The sequence below is a fragment of the Dipodomys spectabilis genome, unplaced genomic scaffold (assembly GCF_019054845.1).
Source record: "Dipodomys spectabilis isolate Male_0828 unplaced genomic scaffold, ASM1905484v1 ptg000324l, whole genome shotgun sequence".
Lineage (NCBI taxonomy): Eukaryota > Metazoa > Chordata > Mammalia > Rodentia > Heteromyidae > Dipodomys > Dipodomys spectabilis.
In genome coordinates this window covers 1,850,617-1,868,848 of record NW_024871001.1, presented here as the reverse complement: position 1 = coordinate 1,868,848, position 18,232 = coordinate 1,850,617, and the positions used below count along the sequence as shown (strand labels likewise).

Below are 18,232 nucleotides of genomic sequence, written 5' to 3'. Positions count from 1 at the left end.
CAGTTTTAGAGTTCCAGTGAACAGTCCTAAGCTAGAGAATCACACCAAGTGTGCCATCACAGGACAGAGAGTCAGGCCAGAGAGGGAAAATCCAGGCAAGGAGACTCATCTGAGCTCTTGCCAGCAGCCGCCGCGGCAGCGGCAACGGTGGCAGCGGCGATTGCAGGCGCCATACCTGAGCCACAGAGAGTTCGGGACAAAGGAGCCAGACGCAGCGGGCGAGCAGATTCTACTCAACACTAGCAAGAACCGACAAGGAGCAGACATCTTCATCCTGCAGTTCGCAGATCAGAGAGGACCCAGGAACCAAGACTTGGCGTGAGTAGAAGCCCGACGTCCTCACTCCTTCTCAGGGAGCAGAGGAGGGAAGACCACCCCGCCCCCCACAGCCCCGGAGATCTCCATCTTGGATACCGACAAAGCTCGGAGGAGCTGCTAGCTCCTACTCAGGCCTTGGAATAAAACGAGTCATTTAGCAGGTCACAAGATCTTAACGGCAGCGTGACCCACCAGACTCAGCTCCACCCAGGAAAAAGTCACCCAGCTTGGGCGCCCGCCCTAGGAGTGGCTTTCTTCACTGGGTAATCAGAGCCAGAGGCTGCCCCTCCCTCTAGCAGCCTCCACAATCAATTGAAAATCAGTAAACAGAAACGCTGAGAATGGCTCCAGGCTGGGCTCTGTGAGTTTCTCACAAACTAGCCCCCAGGAAAAGCTACTGTCTGTTGAAAGGCCTCAACTCTACCCAGAACCTAGCCTCATCACTGCATCCCCCTCTTTTGTGATACTCAAAGCAGATCTGCCTCCCTTTGAACTAGCCTGGGAGGAGGATCACCAAATCCTGGGTAAAGCAGAGCATTTTTCTGCCTGTTCGAGCAAACTGACTTAAGAAACCAACCAAGCCACAGGACCACAAGCAGACCAGAGACAGCAACAAGAAGCTGGTTACGGACACAAGGGAGATACAGGATTTTCCCCACCCCTCCCAAAAAAATCAAAGAACTTTTTTTTCTTCTTCTTCCTTCTTCTTCTTCTTCTTCTTCTTCTTCTTCTTCTTCTTCTTCTTTTGTTTTGGTACCTCATATAAAAAATTTTTTTTTCTTTTCTAAAACTTTTTTTAATCTTTAATTTTTGCCTTTTTGAAAAAAAATTGTTTTCCAGTAACTTTTTTTCCTCTTATAATTTTTATTTTAGGGAGATGTGAGTGTGAGTTTTTCTTTTTTTTGTTTTCTTTCTCTTTTTTTTCTTTTTTAATTATCTTTTTTTTTTTGTTTAGCTCTACTAAACTTCTGATCTTTTTTCTTCCTTTCCTATCCTTTTCACCTGTTCTTCTCTTTCGTTCTTTATGTGACTTAATTCTTATCCTGCACATCCTCAGATAAACCTGTAGTTGACTATTAGACCCTATCCCCCATTGTGTACCCACTTAATCCACAAATTTATTACTCAATTCAAAACCTCTGAGACTTAAATTCCTTAATAGCAATACTACCTCTTTATACCTATATAATATTTTAAGCATTTTTATTTTTAAGTTTTTCACATGTCCTTTATATCCCTCCCCTTCTCTCAATATATTCACATTCTTCTCTAAATAGATTGTTTTCGCTTCTGCATAATATTATTAATTTTTACTTTTCTATTTTTTCTGGTCTCTTTTCTTTTCCCTTTCCCTTTCTTCTTTTTTTCTCTGCTCTACTTTCATCCTACCCAATCTATTTCCTGCATTGAGATTAGGACTTAGATAACTCTTCCTGTGCCTCCCCACATCAATCTTCCTATTTTTTACCTACATCTCTCCCTAATCCTAATAATTTCTGGTTTCCAAATTCTTCTTTGCATTTCATAGCCTATTAACATATAGGTGTTTGATGTTGAATAGACGTATCAGTTGAACTAGATTACATCTGTAGACTATTGACTGTGCAAATTCAGACTTTGGTTGATGCTTGCCTTAAGATAGTGTTCTAGCACAAAACTGGTGCTATTTTCATCTCAAATGGGCAGAGTAAGCCGGAAAAACACAAGAAAAATGGCAAATCTGGGTATCTCAATTCCCAATCTCGATAATCAGGGGACAGAACAGATAATGAATAATCCAGAGGAGAGTTCCCAAATAGCTCTACAAACACTGCTGGCAAACATGATAAATTAAAAGATTGAAAGCATACAAAGGACTCTGTATGAGCATGATAGGGAGAAAAAGGAGGCAATCCAAAAGTTTATACAGGAATATCATAAGCATGAGGAAGCTACTCAAAAACTGATACAGGATTTGCGTGAGCAGCTTGAGAATACTCAAAGAGAAAGGCAGGAATGGCGTGAACAGGCTGAGAACACTCAAAGAAAACTACAGGAATCCCATGAATGGGAGGAAGCTAATCAAAGAGTAATACAGGAATTGAGAGAGCAGGAAGAGAATACACAAAGATCACTAAAGGCATTCATGGAATCCATTAACAAAGAGCTGAAGGAAGTCAGGGAGACCACAAAGGGAATGCTGAATGGAACCCAACAGAAGGAATGGGAGTCCAAGGAAACCATAAACAATCAACTAAATGATTTGAGAATAAACACTGAACACCAAATTAAGGAAGTAAAGAGGTTCATACAAGATCTAAAACAAAGCTTCAACAAAGAATTTGAAGCCATCAAAACTCACCAATTAGAAGGAAAAGAGATAAAATACAAAGAAGAAAGTCTTGATAGCAGGTGAGACCATGCAGAAGATCGAATCTCAAGGATTGAAGACAGACTACATATTATAGAGAAAGAACATACAACCATCCAAGACAAGTCCAAGAAATATGATAGATCTATCCAACACTTGAGAGACACGATCAGAAGGCCTAATCTAAGGATAATGGGTGTAGAGGAGCACCTAGAAACAGAAGTTAATGGTCTAGGAAATTTGTTTAACAGGATCCTAGCAGAGAACTTCCCAAACATGCAAAAAGATAGGCCTATTCAGATACAAGAAGCTTTTAGAACCCCAAATAGACCAGACCAGAATAGGACATCCCAGTGTCACATTATAATCCACACAGGATCAACGCAGAACAAGGAAAAGATCCTTAAAGCTGTCAAGGAGAAAAGATTAATCATCTATAAAGGGAAACCAATTAGAATCATCTCAGATTTCTCAGCAGAGACAATCAAAGCAAGAAGAGCCTGGAATGATGTATGCCATGCCCTAAAAACAAACAACTATCAACCAAAAATACTGTACACAGCTAAACCCTCCTTCATAACTGAAGGCCAAATAAAAACCTTCTATAGCAAAGAAAAATTGAAACAATACATCTCCACCAAACCAGCCCTACAAAAGATTCTTAAAGATGTCCTACACATAGAAAATCAACAAGACCACAATAAAAGCCAAGAAACTGCACCCAAACTGAGAATCCAAGAACCATTAGAAGAACCCAGATTTCACAGCCCCCAAGAAGGTGGGTAACATGGCAGGAACTCCCAAATACCTCTCAGTCCTACTTCTTAATGTTAACGGACTGAACTCTCCAATTAAGCGACATAGACTGTCTAGTTGGATTAGAAAACAAGACCTTTCTATCTGCTGCCTTCAGGAGTCACACCTTGCCCGTAAACACAAACACATTTTCAATGTTAAAGGCTGGAACAAAATCTACCAAGCAAATGGCCCCCTTAAACAGGCAGGAGTTGCAATCCTAATATCAGATAAAATAGACTTCAAATTAAAATTGGTGAGAAGAGATAAAGAAGGTCGCTACATACTAATTAAGCCATCTCTCCTTCAGGAGGATATTACAATTCTAAATATCTATTCGCCAAACAATGGAGCACCCAAATTTATCCAAGAAACACTATTTTCCCTCAAATCCCATATAATTTCAAAGACATTAATTGTTGGGGATTTTAACACACCACTCTCCCCACTAGATAGATCAACTCGGCAAAAACTCTACAGAGAAACCGCAGATCTAAACAGCTGCATAGATCAACTAGATTTAACAGACATCTACCGAACCTTTCACCCAGCAGTATCAGAATACACGTTTTTCTCAGCAGCACACGGAACATTTTCTAAAATAGACCACATTTTAGGCCACAAAGCAAACTTGTCTAAATTCAGAAACATTGAAGTTATACTCTGCATTCTCTCTGACGACAAGGGAATAAAATTAGAACTCAACACCAAAATCCACCAAAGAAAGTCCGGTATCACATGGAGGCTGAACAACACACTGCTGAATCACGAGTGGGTCATGAAAGAGATTAGAAAGGAAATTCAAATGTTCATGCTATTCAACAAAATTGAACACACAAATTACCAGCTCCTCTGGGACACTGCAAAGGCAGTACTCAGAGGCAAGTTTATAGCTCTGAGCTCCTACATCAACAAATTGGAGAGATCTGAAACCAACAATTTAATGACACATCTAAACCTCCTTGAAAAAGAGCAGCAAGATAAACCCCAATCTAGTAGACAGAAAGAAATAATTAAAATTAAATCAGAATTAAATGAATTAGAATCCAAAAAACTATAGAAAGAATCAACAAAGCAAATAGTTGGTTCTTCGAAAAAATTAACAAAGTTGACAGACCCTTAGCAAATCTTATCAGAAAAAGAAGAGAACACACCCAAATAAATAAACTCAGAGATGAGAATGGAAACATCACCAGGGAAACAACCAAGATTCAGAACATTATAAGGGAATACTTCTCAAAACTTTATGCTAATAAATTTGAGAACTTGACAGAAATGGACCTCTTCCTAGCAAATATTGACATGCCAAAACTAAACCAAGTTGAGTTAAACCATCTTAACAGGCCCATATCGAGCATTGAAATAGAAACAGCAATAAGAGACCTCCCAGCTAAGAAAAGTCCAGGACCAGATGGTTTTACAGCGGAATTTTACAAGGTCTTCAAAGCAGAACTCACACCAATACTCCTCCAACTCTTCAATGAAACTGAAAAAGAAAGTTCTCTACCGAACACATTCTATGAAGCCATCATAACCCTCATCCCACAACCAGGCAGGGACTCATCAAAGAAAGAGAACTATAGGCCCATTTCTTTGATGAACATTGATGCAAAACTTCTCAACAAAATTTTGGTCAATCGACTTCAACAATCCATCCAAAAAATCATACACCACGATCAAACAGGTTTCATTTCAGGGATGCAAAGCTGGTTCAATATACGCTAATCAATTAATATTATTCATCACATCAAGAGGAGCAAGAATAAGAACCACATGGTTATCTCAATAGATGCAGAAAAAGCATTCGACAAGATCCAACACCCCTTTATGATGAAGGTTTTGGAAAAATTAGGAATCCATGAAACATTCCTCAATACAATAAAGGCTGTATATGACAAACCTACATCCAGCATTATACTTAATGGTGAAAAACTAAAGCCACTTCCTCTTAACTCAGGAACAAGACAAGGATGTCCACTCTCTCCACTTCTCTTCAATCTAGTATTAGAATGCCTAGCTACAGCAATAAGACAAGATGCACACATAAAGGGGATCCAAATAGGGAAAGAAGAAATAAAACTCTCCCTGTTTGCAGATGACATGATCTTGTATTTAAAGAATCCCATAGACTCCACTCCCAAATTACTCAAGCTGATTCAAAACTTTGGCAAAGTAGCAGGTTATAAAATTAACCCCCAAAAATCAATGGCTATTCTGTATGCCAACAATGAGAAAAGTGTGGCTGAAATTAGGAAAGCAACTACATTTGTAATAGCCCCACAAAAAATAAAATACCTAGGAATTAACTTAACTAAAGAAGTGAAGGACCTCTATGATGAAAACTTTAAAATCTTGAAAAAGGAAATCAAAACAGAACTTAGAAAATGGCAAAACCTCCCATGCTCCTGGACTGGAAAGATTAACATCGTGAAAATGGCAATACTTCCCAAGGCTATCTACAAATTCAACGCGATACCTATCAAAATTCCAACCTCATTCTTCAAGGAAATAGAAGAGGCAATCCAAAAATTCATATGGAACAATAAAAGACCCCGAATAGCAAAAACGCTCCTCAACGGAAAGAACACTGCTGGAGGAATATCAATACCAAATTTCAAACTCTACTATAAAGCCATAGTAATCAAAACAGCTTGGTACTGGCATAAGAACAGACCTCAGGACCAATGGAATAGAATTGAAAACCCAGAAATGACCCTACAGACGTATAGCCACTTAATCTTCGATTAGGGAGCTAAAACAATAGAATGGAAGAAAGACAGCCTCTTCAGTAAATGTTGCTGGCAAAATTGGTTAACTACTTGTAGAAAACTAAAGCTAGATCCTTATATATCACCCTGCACCAGAATCAACTCCAAATGGATCAAGGACCTTGAAGTCAAAGCAGATACTCTGCAAACATTACAGGATGGAATAGGAGAAACCCTGGGTCTCCTTGGCTCAGGCCGAAATTTTCTGAATAGAGACCCGGAAACACAACAAATCAAAGAAAGGTTGGGCAAATGGGATTGCATGAAGTTGCAGAGCTTCTGCATGGCACAGGACATAGCTAACAAGATCAATAGAAAGCCCACGGATTGGGAGAAGATCTTCACTAGCCATACAATAGACAAGGGTCTCATATCTAAAGTATACTTGGAACTCAAAAAATTAAATCCCCCAACAACAAATCCTCAAAGAAACAACTGCCCAATAAATAAGTGGGCTAAAGACTTAAAGAGAAACTTCTCTGAAGAAGAAATAAGGATGGCCAATAGACACATGAAGAAATGCTCAACATCCCTAGCCATAAAAGGAATGCAAATCAAAACAACATTGAGATACCACCTCACCCCAGTTAGAATGGCAAAAATCAAGAACTCTAACAACAACAGATGCTGGAGGGGATGTGGACAGAAGGGGACCTTACTTCATTGTTGGTGGGAGTGTAAACTTGTTCAACCATTTTGGAAAGCAGTATGGAGGTTCCTCAAAAGAGTTCACATAGAGCTCCCCTATGACCCAGCAATCCCACTTTTGGGCGTTTACCCAAATGTTTACAAACAAGACCACACTAAAGCTACCAGCACAACTATGTTTATTGCATCATTATTTACCATAGCTAAGATATGGAACCAACCCAGATTACCCTCAGTAGATGAATGGATCAAGAAAATGTGGTATATATACACAATGGAATTCTGTACCTCCATCAGAAATAATGACATTGCCCCATTTGTTAGGAAATGGAAAAACTTGGAAAAAATTATATTAAGTGAAGTAAACCAGGCCCAAAGAAACATAGGTCCCATGGTTTCCCTTATTTGCAATATCTAGTATATGTGTGAGTCAAGCGGAAAAGTTCAGATAATGTGATGTTAGGAAAATGAACCCTTAGATATGTATTCTATTCGTTTTTTCTTCCATGCATTTGTTTCTAACACATTTATAAATCATATCTTTGTTGCTTTGTATGTCCCTCCCCCACAGTATAACCCCTGCTTTCACTATATTTTATGTCAGTATAACTTGTGGAGGAGATGGGGAAAAACAAGTCATTTAAGGATACAGGTGGACCTGTTGCAACAATGAGAAGTACAAGTTTTCATGTCGAAAACGAGCTTAACAACATTGGTGCAGGGGGGGGGGGTGCGGGGGGGGGGGAGGCTGGGAAGGGATGTGAAGGGTAAACAAATTAGCGGGTTGCAATGCTTGATAAGAAATGTACTCATTATCCTGCCCATGTAATTGTAACCCCTCTGTACAGCATGTTCACAAAAAAAAATTAAATTAAATTAAAAAAAATTACTAAAGTTGGGGACAATTTTGACCTGCCCTTTCATTCCTATCCTACTTAGATATAATTTTCCTGGTGTCTTTGCTTCTCTTTTCTATTTTATTTTCCTTTTTGTCAATGAGAGAGCCAGATGCGTACAGATGGGAATTAATAGGAGCAATCAACACTGATTGAGTACCTAACTAGATGAACACTTTCCAATATTCCAATTTTATGCCCACATCCACCTTGAAAGGTTAAACATTTACAAGTAACTTGTTCAAAGAGTTTAACTAAATTACTCTAGGTCGTATAATTTGGATGGACTATAATGTATAGTTAAAGCCAGGCTTGTAAAATGGCGTAAAGAAACAAGGAAGTTTTTCCTTCTTCAGTGCTGGGGATTGAAACCAGTGCCTCATATAAATTAGGCAGAAGCTCTATCATTGATCGACATGTCCACACCTTGCTGCATTTTCTTTTCAGGTAGTTTTCCCAACTGTAGAAGTTGTTAGTATTCTATTGTAACTAAAGACAAACAAATACAAATAAATCCACCAGATTATAGTTACTGAATCAACGTAAAATAGAATAACTCTTGAATGAAATGAAATTATAGGTAACTTTGGTCATTGAAAGAATCTGTGTGGTTCATAATTCCTCAAATAATTAATGAAAAAAATGATGTACAGATCTTAGAGTGAGTCTGGTTGAGACAATAAGTTTATACCAGTGTATTGGCCAGCCATTATTGCATACTCACCCCCAATGTTAGTGGTTTGTAGCAATAATCACTTATTTTTTCATGATTCCATAACCTGGACTCATTTGGGAACCTTGCCAAAGGCTGTGGTTTGAAATTTTGGCTTGGAATTCTGTCCCATAGGATCCGTAATCTTCTGTGATGCACTCATTCTTTTTCATATTAGTATCAAAATATACAAGTAACAAAATAAGAAATACTTTAATGTAAAATTATTCTCAAATATGTGGTTCCTTCACATTCTTAAGTTGCCCAATGACCAAAGCAAGTCACATAGCCAAACCTAGAGTCAGTGAAGGAGGGGAGATTACAGAAAAATATATACAGGCAGAGGTAATCCATTTGAACTTTTACTATAACAACTTGCCATGCCTTAGCAAAGGAAAGTTTTTCTGTAAAATATTTGCTGCTGTAAAAATGACAAAATCAACTAGTAATTAAAAAGCGTGTTGTTGTTTAAACAACAGAAAGTCTTTTTTTTCTGAAATCAAGTTCTTAGCTGTTTAAATTAAACTAATAGATTTAATTTTTCTTTTGGTAATACTACAAACAATATCTAAGAGAGAATCTTAACATGCAAAACAGAAGAAACTAGAACTGATCTGGTTGAAGTAAGAGAAAGTTTCAAGCTGACATTGACTCCTGTGTTCTCTCTACAGACAAATTAAAGCTATTGAGAATAAAAGGATAGCTAAAAATCTAAATTAATTATAGCATACAACTTGACTAACAAATCCATTTTTTCTGCTTAATTTTCCATGATTATTTGTAAACTTATCAAACATGGAAGAGATTATCTCCAGAAATGTCTAAAGTATTATAATATTTAAGTGTGAAAATGAAGACTGATGGGAAAGAGGAAGGGAAGAAAGTTAAAAGGCAAAAAGAAGAATGGAAGAAGGAAGGGCAATAAAAATAAGGAGGAAATTAGGAATGCGTGAATGGAAACAAAGTATTTGAAATCCACATAGAATACTGTGTAGACAACCTTTTCAAACTAACATACTCCAAATGATTGAGAGCATGGAATTCTCTTCCTATGAAGTATGTAAATATCTGCAAGGAAAACGGATATGCAGTTTCCTGTCTAATTTTACTGAGAAGTACTCACTATTTAGTCTTCCTGATGTCTTAAAGCATGGAGACAAAAAAGACTACAAGGAGATATCTAATTGCTATAATAAATAAACTGCAAGGATTATCAATTATTTCTCTAAAAGCCAAGTTCAGTTTACTAGGTATAGAAAAGTATAATCTTATTATATGTGCTGTTCAAATATAGTATGGCATCTTTGACATTCATCAAATATTGAGAGAGTCATATAGATCTTCCAGTATAAATGAAATTTATTTCTCCTTTTATGTATTTTCAGAATATGTGACCAGATGAAACCAAGTTGAAAATTTTTAAAGCTTTTCTTTTTTAGTTATTTGCTTTAAACATCTATAAATTCTAACAATATAACTTATTCCACATATTTTTGATTAGAAAATATCTGAATAGGTTTTTGGATATTTTAAAATTCAATCAAAAATACTATAAAGCACCATTTTACTTGGCAATGAAAAAATTCAGTTGTTACAGTTTAATTCATCTGTAATTATTGTGATTAGTGATAAAGCTGATAATAAGATACTTTGTTCCTTTTCAAATTGTTCTTTCAAACTTGCCTTTGGTTTCCTTTACCCTTGTCAAGTATTCTGAATTTTAAAGAAAAGCTGCACCTATATGATTAAGGTATTAAGTCCTGGAGTCAGCTACTCCAGGAAAAAGAAATGCAGAGAGACATCAGTGGTAAAGACTTCTTAATCAGTAATTTTTCTTTAGATTTAAAGGGCCCAAAACATCTGGTGACCTTCATATTAATATCAGAATATATATCAAAGAAATGGACCACTGCAGGATTAATGATTACTCTATTATCTTCACTGCATTCCCAGTGGCTCAAAATACACTTCCTTAAACTGTAAATGAAGATAACAAAGTGGAACTCACAGAAAGCTCCTGAATAGTAGGGAGTAGTAGGGATGGGAAAAGTGAGAGTAAAGGAAGGGGTCAGTCAGATTAAACTACTGTATATAAATGTGTGAAATACCACAGGGAATCTCTTTGAAAAATTAGCATACAATAAAAAATGAATGACAGGAATGTAGAACAGGTCCTGAGAGGAATGGGGTACTAGTGAGAGTGGAGTGGACTAATGGAGACAGTGAAGGAAAGTGAATATCATTAAAATACTATACTTGGCAAAATGAGAACAATGAAGCTTGTTGAGATTGGTGGGAGATAAAAAGAGGAGAAGGGAGAGTAATGGAAGAGAAATGAATATGACAATTGCACATCAGCTACCTTGTCAGAGTAAAAATGATTTCACTACCACTTTTTGACTCTCAGTTAATTGACTTTTGTCACTCAGAAAAATCTGACTGAGCTTTTTACATGGTAGCAATATATTGATGTTTATTTTTAATATTTCATTTTGTGCCTTTCTTTATCACATACATCATTTACTACATTTCCTCCATTCTTTACTACATCTTTAGTTCTTTGTCCCCATATTTTATTGGATTCAACAAGTTTCTTTTATGCCTACACCTATGTAGAAATTATGCATTCTACAGAGTTTTTGGTTGCCTGAAGTTTTCAACATTTATACTACATGTAAAATTATTGCTACATGTAAAATTACAGCTTAATCTGTAACTTTGCATTGATGCCCAAATTCTACACTTTTTTTAACCTCCAAAGTTATTGGTAATTCTGCCTTCATTCTCATTAATTAACCAACTCTACTCTCATCAAAAGCATACACCTTGGGTGGTTCCCACCACTGCCACCATCACCAGCACAACACATCGATGTTCAAGATTCTATACGTTCTTTTTTTTTTGGCGGGGGGGGGGGGGGGGGGGGGGTCCGGTGGTGGGGCTTGAACTCTGGGCCAGGGCGCTGTCCCTCAGCTCTTCAGCTCAAGGCTAGCACTCTACCACTTGAGCCACAGCACCACTTCCGGCTTTTTTCTTTTTGTTTATATGTGGTGCTGAGGAATCGAATCCAGGGCCTCAGGCATGCAAGGCAAGCGCTCTACTACTGAGCCACCTTCCCAGCCCCAAGATTCTATATATTCTTGAAAGGATAATGGTCCTCTACATTTTCTCCTGTAATTGCCGTTGTTTAAACTCCAGAAGCTTGTTTTTTTTTTTTTTTTTTTCAGAAAATATGCAATAGAATAGGACTATCAGAAAACCAGAACAATATGCAAAACAAGACGGATTAGCTCAAGTAGTTCACATACATTCACTCATTAGAAAAATAATTTTGAACTCCTACTGCATGACAGGATATATGCAACAAGGAGGCTTTCTAGTAGGTGTAAATAACAAGTTCCTGAGGAAAAAGCAGATCATGTAAGCAGAGTTCTCTTTACAACCAAAGTATGTTTTAATTGGACTGGAACCTGAAGAGGCCATTAAATGTGCTTTTCAATCTGGCCACATCAGCTCAGTAATTAGTGAAAATTTCTCATAGGATTCATGTAAATGGCTAGCTGTTATCTTGCTTTTCCATTACTGTTTAATTTTTGAATTTCTGTATGTCTTCATGGATCATTTAATGGAAAATTAAGAGAAGGCTAATCAAGAATTCTTAGCTTGCCAACATTTTAACTAGAAAGTTGTCTTTTTCATATATAATTTGCTTAAGAAGACAAAATTTCCCAAAGAAAACAATTGAAAATAAAATTTCACTTTTTAATTAACCCCTCCATGGGGAAGGAAGGAAGACATTGTTGACAGTCAATTAATTTTGTGTTTTGTATTTTCATTTCAGGATACCATATATTTTCTCTAATTGTCATGTTAAAAAAAAACGTTTTGGCCATAGCTAATTTTAAGGTTTTCTTTCCAGATTGATTTACTAACTGTGCAAATTAATTTGAATGAGCAACTAGCAAGGGAATGCACAGCATGTTCTCCAGGACTTAAACTAGGATAAATGGCTACAAAATTCCTCATTAAATGCCTCTCTAAATATAGTACTGCAGAATGTATGTTCACCATTGGAGACCTAATAGAATGAGAAACTTTTTATAAAGTTCATAGTTTTTTAACTTATGGACCCTAATAAAATAAAAGAGTTATCGCCAAACTGAAAACATACTAAAAATATAACAATAGAATATATGTAGTCTTATAATTATGTTGATTTGGTTATATTTAGTTATTTGACTTATAGTATTTCTTTTCAGTGATATGGAGCACAATTGTGTCTCATTGTTATATGAGAAGTAGAAGGAAAGACACCGAAGTGAACAGAAAATGTAAATCTTAGTACAAGCCATAGACTGTGTAAGGGGAGAGATGTTGAAATTTAGAGAATTATATTCCAAAAATATGAAAACTTTCAGCATTATAAACATTGTTTCTTCTACCCTGAGGCAAAGAAAAAGCTATCTGGAATTTTGTTTATCTACATTGAGAGCAGATTGCAAAAGAAATACACATTTCTTAAGATGGAGTCCAACAGTAATATTTTTCCAGTTAAAAAAAATCTTATATGTACCTAATTTATATATTGGTTGTTTACAGTATTTGAATTTGCCTCCCAAAATATCAATCACTTTTGGGCACAGTTATACATTCACATATATTTACAGTACAGCTGAGGTTCCATTAATGATCTCATAGCCTCTATAATTTAGGATTTCTATATTTCAACTATATAAATAATTCACGGTAAGTATGAATGGGTATAAATAGAATTGCAAAAGGTTGGTAAACTTAGAATTTTATGTAAAATTATGCAATGCTATCTTCAGTTGTAAGTTAATAGTTAAATTTCAAAAGCATGTATATCATTGATATACCTTTTATGTTCTTAAAATGATTCTTGTGATCTTCATCTTTAGATAACTGACTAAACAGAGCCATTTATGTGCACTATATCATCCTACAAAAATAATGGAAAATTCTGCTTTTCAGAAATGTCAAAAGTAATTTACCTCTTAGAAAATAATACTGGTAGCTTGGGACTGACCCTTCACTCTTATAATTCTACCTAATTCAGGAGGCTGAAATCTGTGTATGAAAATATCCCATATGCATGAAAATAGCCCATTGAGCTTCTATAATATTCATTCCTACCACTATCTTCTTCCTTCTCCTCCCACCTACTGACTTCCCTCTGTCAATAATAATCTTTTCACAATGATGTATTATTTTTAGATATAGATTTCATGTTTTTTTTGTTTTTTATATTTGAATATTTTAAAAGGACATCTATATTTCCACATAGTCTGTTATTGCCATAGATAAGAGCTAATTTTTAAACTCTTGTTACCTGCATGGAGATGTGTTATTTTCTTCTGGGCATCCTCATTTCCTAGAAAGATAAAGAGAACAGATTTTCCTTCAATTTAGAAGTTGTGACCACTCTTTCTGACTTAGAAACATTGCACAATGGCTATAAATTCACAGAACAAGCAAAATTTCAATAAAAGTAAATGTATGCAAAATATCATTTGTAATTCATACCACTGGAATTATGGTACATTCTTTGAATAGTTCTGCTGAAAAAATTACATTCTTGTTGTTGTCTAGTGTTTAAAGGAACTCAAATGAAAAAGATAATTTTAAATAAATAATATTTAGTATCTTTTTATATCTGATAACTTGTATTTGATAATATCAGTGTATCAATATTTGCATTAACCCTGGTTAATGTTTTCTTGCTAGAGAATAGAGAGGCACAGGAGACCAAGAGCAAAATATATAAGTGATAAAGAACCTGGTTCATATAGAAGATAAGCAACACATAAATACACATGGTTGCTTTCTTAACATAAATAATGACAAATATTCCAATTAACATGTTGCTGGTTACCTTTTATGGTAATAGCCTTGGTTTCCTGAGATTCAGTTGGTTTACTAGTTTGTATTTCTGGGATCTGTGGTATGAAGATAATCCTAGGAACATGAAAATATTCTGGAAGGCTTAGTTGTGCTAAATACGGAATAGCCTTAGGCTTCTTCAGCTTTGATAAATTGAAGAGCATAAGACACTGCAAATAATTGGTAAAGTTGAATATAGTCCTCTGAACTTTTATCTTCAAATCAGAGCTAAACATTATGTACTTAATAAGTTGAGGCAAAATACATTAAAAGATTAGTTTACCTGTTTATAAACATAGATAATTAGTACTGAACAGTTAGGTAACTAGTACTGGACAATATTAACACATTTCACAGAAACAACAGTCTTTTATTGAGAGATAGTCAACAATCAACTATTCTAATGTTTTCAGAATAAGTAACTAATTACCTCGGAAGGAACCATTCTACTATTGAATAGCACTGAAAATTCTTTTCTTTCTTGTATCTTTTTGTTTTTATTTACTTATTTTTTTGAGAACAGTTTTCACCCAATCCCCCTGCTACAAATCTCCAATTGCTGGGATGACAGGAATGAGTCACCACACACCACACTCAGTTCATATATTGTTCTTATTACAGATAAAAACTGAGCATTCCCTGTTCACCAATGTTGAATTTATAAATATAGAATAATTAAATCCTCCCACTTTACAGATGTATTATGCTTAGGTTTGATATTTTTTATTCTTTCAATCATTATTCACTAAATGTAGACTATAACAACTTTTACATGCATATACTCCTCTAGACACAAAACAGTCCTTCTAAAAATATTACAGTGAAGATAAAACCTAGTCTTACAATACAAATGAAGCAGGTTACAAGTGATATTTTAAATCTAGTTTATAAAGTGACAGGATACATAACATACATAAGGTGTCAAAGGAAAAGACAAAATACCATAAGAAATTTTTTTTTCCATTCTAGGTACTCACAATCTGACAAGAGAAATAGGTTAGTGCAAAAGTAAATCTCCTCTAAAACCCATGTTAAATGCAATGATAAATGCAAGTATGCTGGATTCTAGGAAGAAATCTAAAAGGAGAAAGAGAATGTCATGTACCAAACCCACCTCCCTCAATGATTCTGTATTTAAGTAAAATTTAGGGGGGGAGGAGGAAAAATATAAAAACATAAATATAAAAAGGATAAAGAAAGCATGGTGATGTACTGAAAGTTTCAAATGTCTGCTCATTGAAAATTTTTATTGTTTACTGAACAGTTAAATATAAACCTTCTCAAATATGCTGTTCTATAATAGAAATAAGTTATGATTCTTTGAAGGGAATCATCAGCTTCTTGGAAATGTAGTAGAGATCTTAATTAAGAGCATATCAAACATTGTTGCCCCTCCACATTGTTGTTCCTCTACTGAACCGCCTAGAATCTACAAACCCAGGCTGAAGAAAAACACCAGTCCTAGCACTTACTTCTGCTTCTAATAGTTACGTGCTAAAAATGTGTTTTGGCTTTAGAAAGGGATGGATGAGCGGACAGATCTGAGATGGATCTGGGTAGAAGCATAGGGTAGAACCTTTTCAAGTGCAGAACACAAACCTCACCCCAATGTTTGACACAAAATTTACTACCTTACATATATAGCTGTAACCCCTTGAATTAAATGAAATTAAATTCAAAAATGACAGTGAAATTAAATTTAAAAAGAGCACATGAAAGTTTCTGGCTTTAATATTTTAAATGAATTGGAACTTAAAAATTTAGCTTATCTTTGAAATAAGTTGGTGGGAGTCTGTGATTAGTCTGTGTTAATTGTAGTATCCTAACAAAAGAAAAATTCGTAATAAGTCAAATATTTTTGTGATATATATATATATATATATGAAGATAAACCTTAAAGAGCAAGGATAAAACTTCATATAAAATGTACATAAATTAGAGTGCAAAACATCCTTCAAGAACAGTTTAACAGAGATATGTAGTAATTAAAGGAAGCATCATTGTTTCTCAAATAAATATAGCAGAATAAGTTCAAAAGGCATGGAGAATATGCCTCAGATATTTGGAGAAAAGGAGGCTTGTGCTGCCTGAGGTGGGGTTCTATATGAAACTGGCTTCCAGTCAAAGGCTTGACACTAGTAAACTAGATGAACTAGCCATGAAAATCATGTAGACCATCCTGAAGATTATATGTGACAGAAATTGGAAAGTCAGTACACCAACATGGGCAGTTTTCCCTTTTAAGGAAATGCTTTCCCTGCTCAGTGAGAACAGATTGTACCTATTTCAAGCTATAATAATAGAGTTTATAGTAGCAGTAGTAGTAGTAGTAGTGGTAGTAGTGGTAGTAGTAGTAGTAGTAAAAATAATCATAATAGTAGTCATAAATGGAACAATTATGCATAGCAGTTATAGACACTAAGCATTTTATATAATTATTTCATTTTCAAAATTTATACTGTTATATTAAAAGATAAATGGGAGATGAAGAAATTTAAGTAACTAAACCAGAACAATATTGTTGGACAGTGTTAGAGTCTGGATTCTCAGTCTGTCAATCTGACAGCAGACTTGATTCTGTTTGGATTGTATAGCAAAAATATCCTGGAAAACTTGTAGAAATTTCTCTTGTATAAATATAAATTTAATTGTTCTGGAATGGTGCCTAGGTACTGGTGTTACTTTAAGTTCTTCAGAGTATTGTAATATCCAACCAAAATTGTGATTTCTGTGACTTAAATGCTGATTTCTACTGTGTAAAATTGTGCAAAATTATTTATTGTTTCAGAAGTTATTATTTAATGAGGTTTCGCAAAGACTAATGAGGTGACTTTCTGAGGAAAAAGAATTTCATTCTTCTATGTAAAAATGTTATTATTCAGTAATAATAGCACCGTATGTTTATGACTAATTGAAGTACAACATCTGTGATTATTCCTACCTCAACTTTGGTCAGTCCTAAGAGGGCGATGGCTACACGGACACTACTGCTTTGTAGTGTGCCTGTGATCACTCTTCGTTCATATTCAAGAGTAGACATCTGCTGTCTTGCTGCAAAAGCCAAAGCCCTTTCCTTGGCTTCATTTGTCAGTGGTAATTTAAGGTTCACATCTAGGACTTCATTGGATTTACATTTCAAATACAGAATATTACTCTCAGCATATTCTAGGGAAAGCAAAATAGTCATAAACAATATAATTGACATTGTTATCCAAGAAGGACTAAGAGGTCTGAAATATATAGATGCAGCTATTGTATTTATTAAACAATAAATATAAGCAGATGATAAATTTCTATTATTACCTATTCAATGTCTCAAGAGTAAATCTTCTGTAATTAAAGATATTTCATTGATATTCAACCAGAGGTGGTCAAGTGGCTCTTCCATTTTAAAAATTAATCAACATTATTACAAAAAGCATTCTGTGTGCTTTTGTCTGTATTAAGAACGTAGTAGAAGGGTGTGGTGAATTCTTCAATAAAATATCACACAGTGAGACCAAAGGAGGATATTCTTAGGAGAGGATCATAATTCATGTGGTGGTTAATTCTTCAATAAAATATCACATAGTGAGACTAAAGGAGAGGATCATAAAGTCTCAATAGCTATGCACATATGATCATATAAAACGATATTTATCAAAATGAACTCCAAGAAATGGAAATGAGTTTTTTTCTTTGTTTTTATTTTCTGTAACTTTTGTCTTGTTTATAAGTTTATCTGTTTGGAGATGGAAAGGGGGGGCATAGAAATGGAGGTATACAGGATGAATGAATGCAGTAGTGATACTCACTAGATACTATGTTGAAAAATAAACTCTACAACTTGTGGAGGAGAAGGGAC

At 35.3% G+C, this 18,232-nt stretch overlaps 1 protein-coding gene across 1 annotated transcript in view; it reads right to left on the bottom strand.

The window, feature by feature from the left end:
• Positions 1–18,232, bottom strand: part of Cfap47 (cilia and flagella associated protein 47) — a 236,069-nt gene that overhangs the window by 81,792 nt on the left and 136,045 nt on the right. Inside the window, exons 44-47 of the mRNA XM_042702461.1 lie at positions 17,330–17,553; positions 14,374–14,558; positions 6,387–6,412; positions 786–800 (exon numbers count right to left, since the gene is read on the bottom strand). Coding sequence (XP_042558395.1) covers positions 786–800; positions 6,387–6,412; positions 14,374–14,558; positions 17,330–17,553 — 450 coding nt within the window. The remainder of the gene's footprint in view (positions 1–785; positions 801–6,386; positions 6,413–14,373; positions 14,559–17,329; positions 17,554–18,232) is intronic.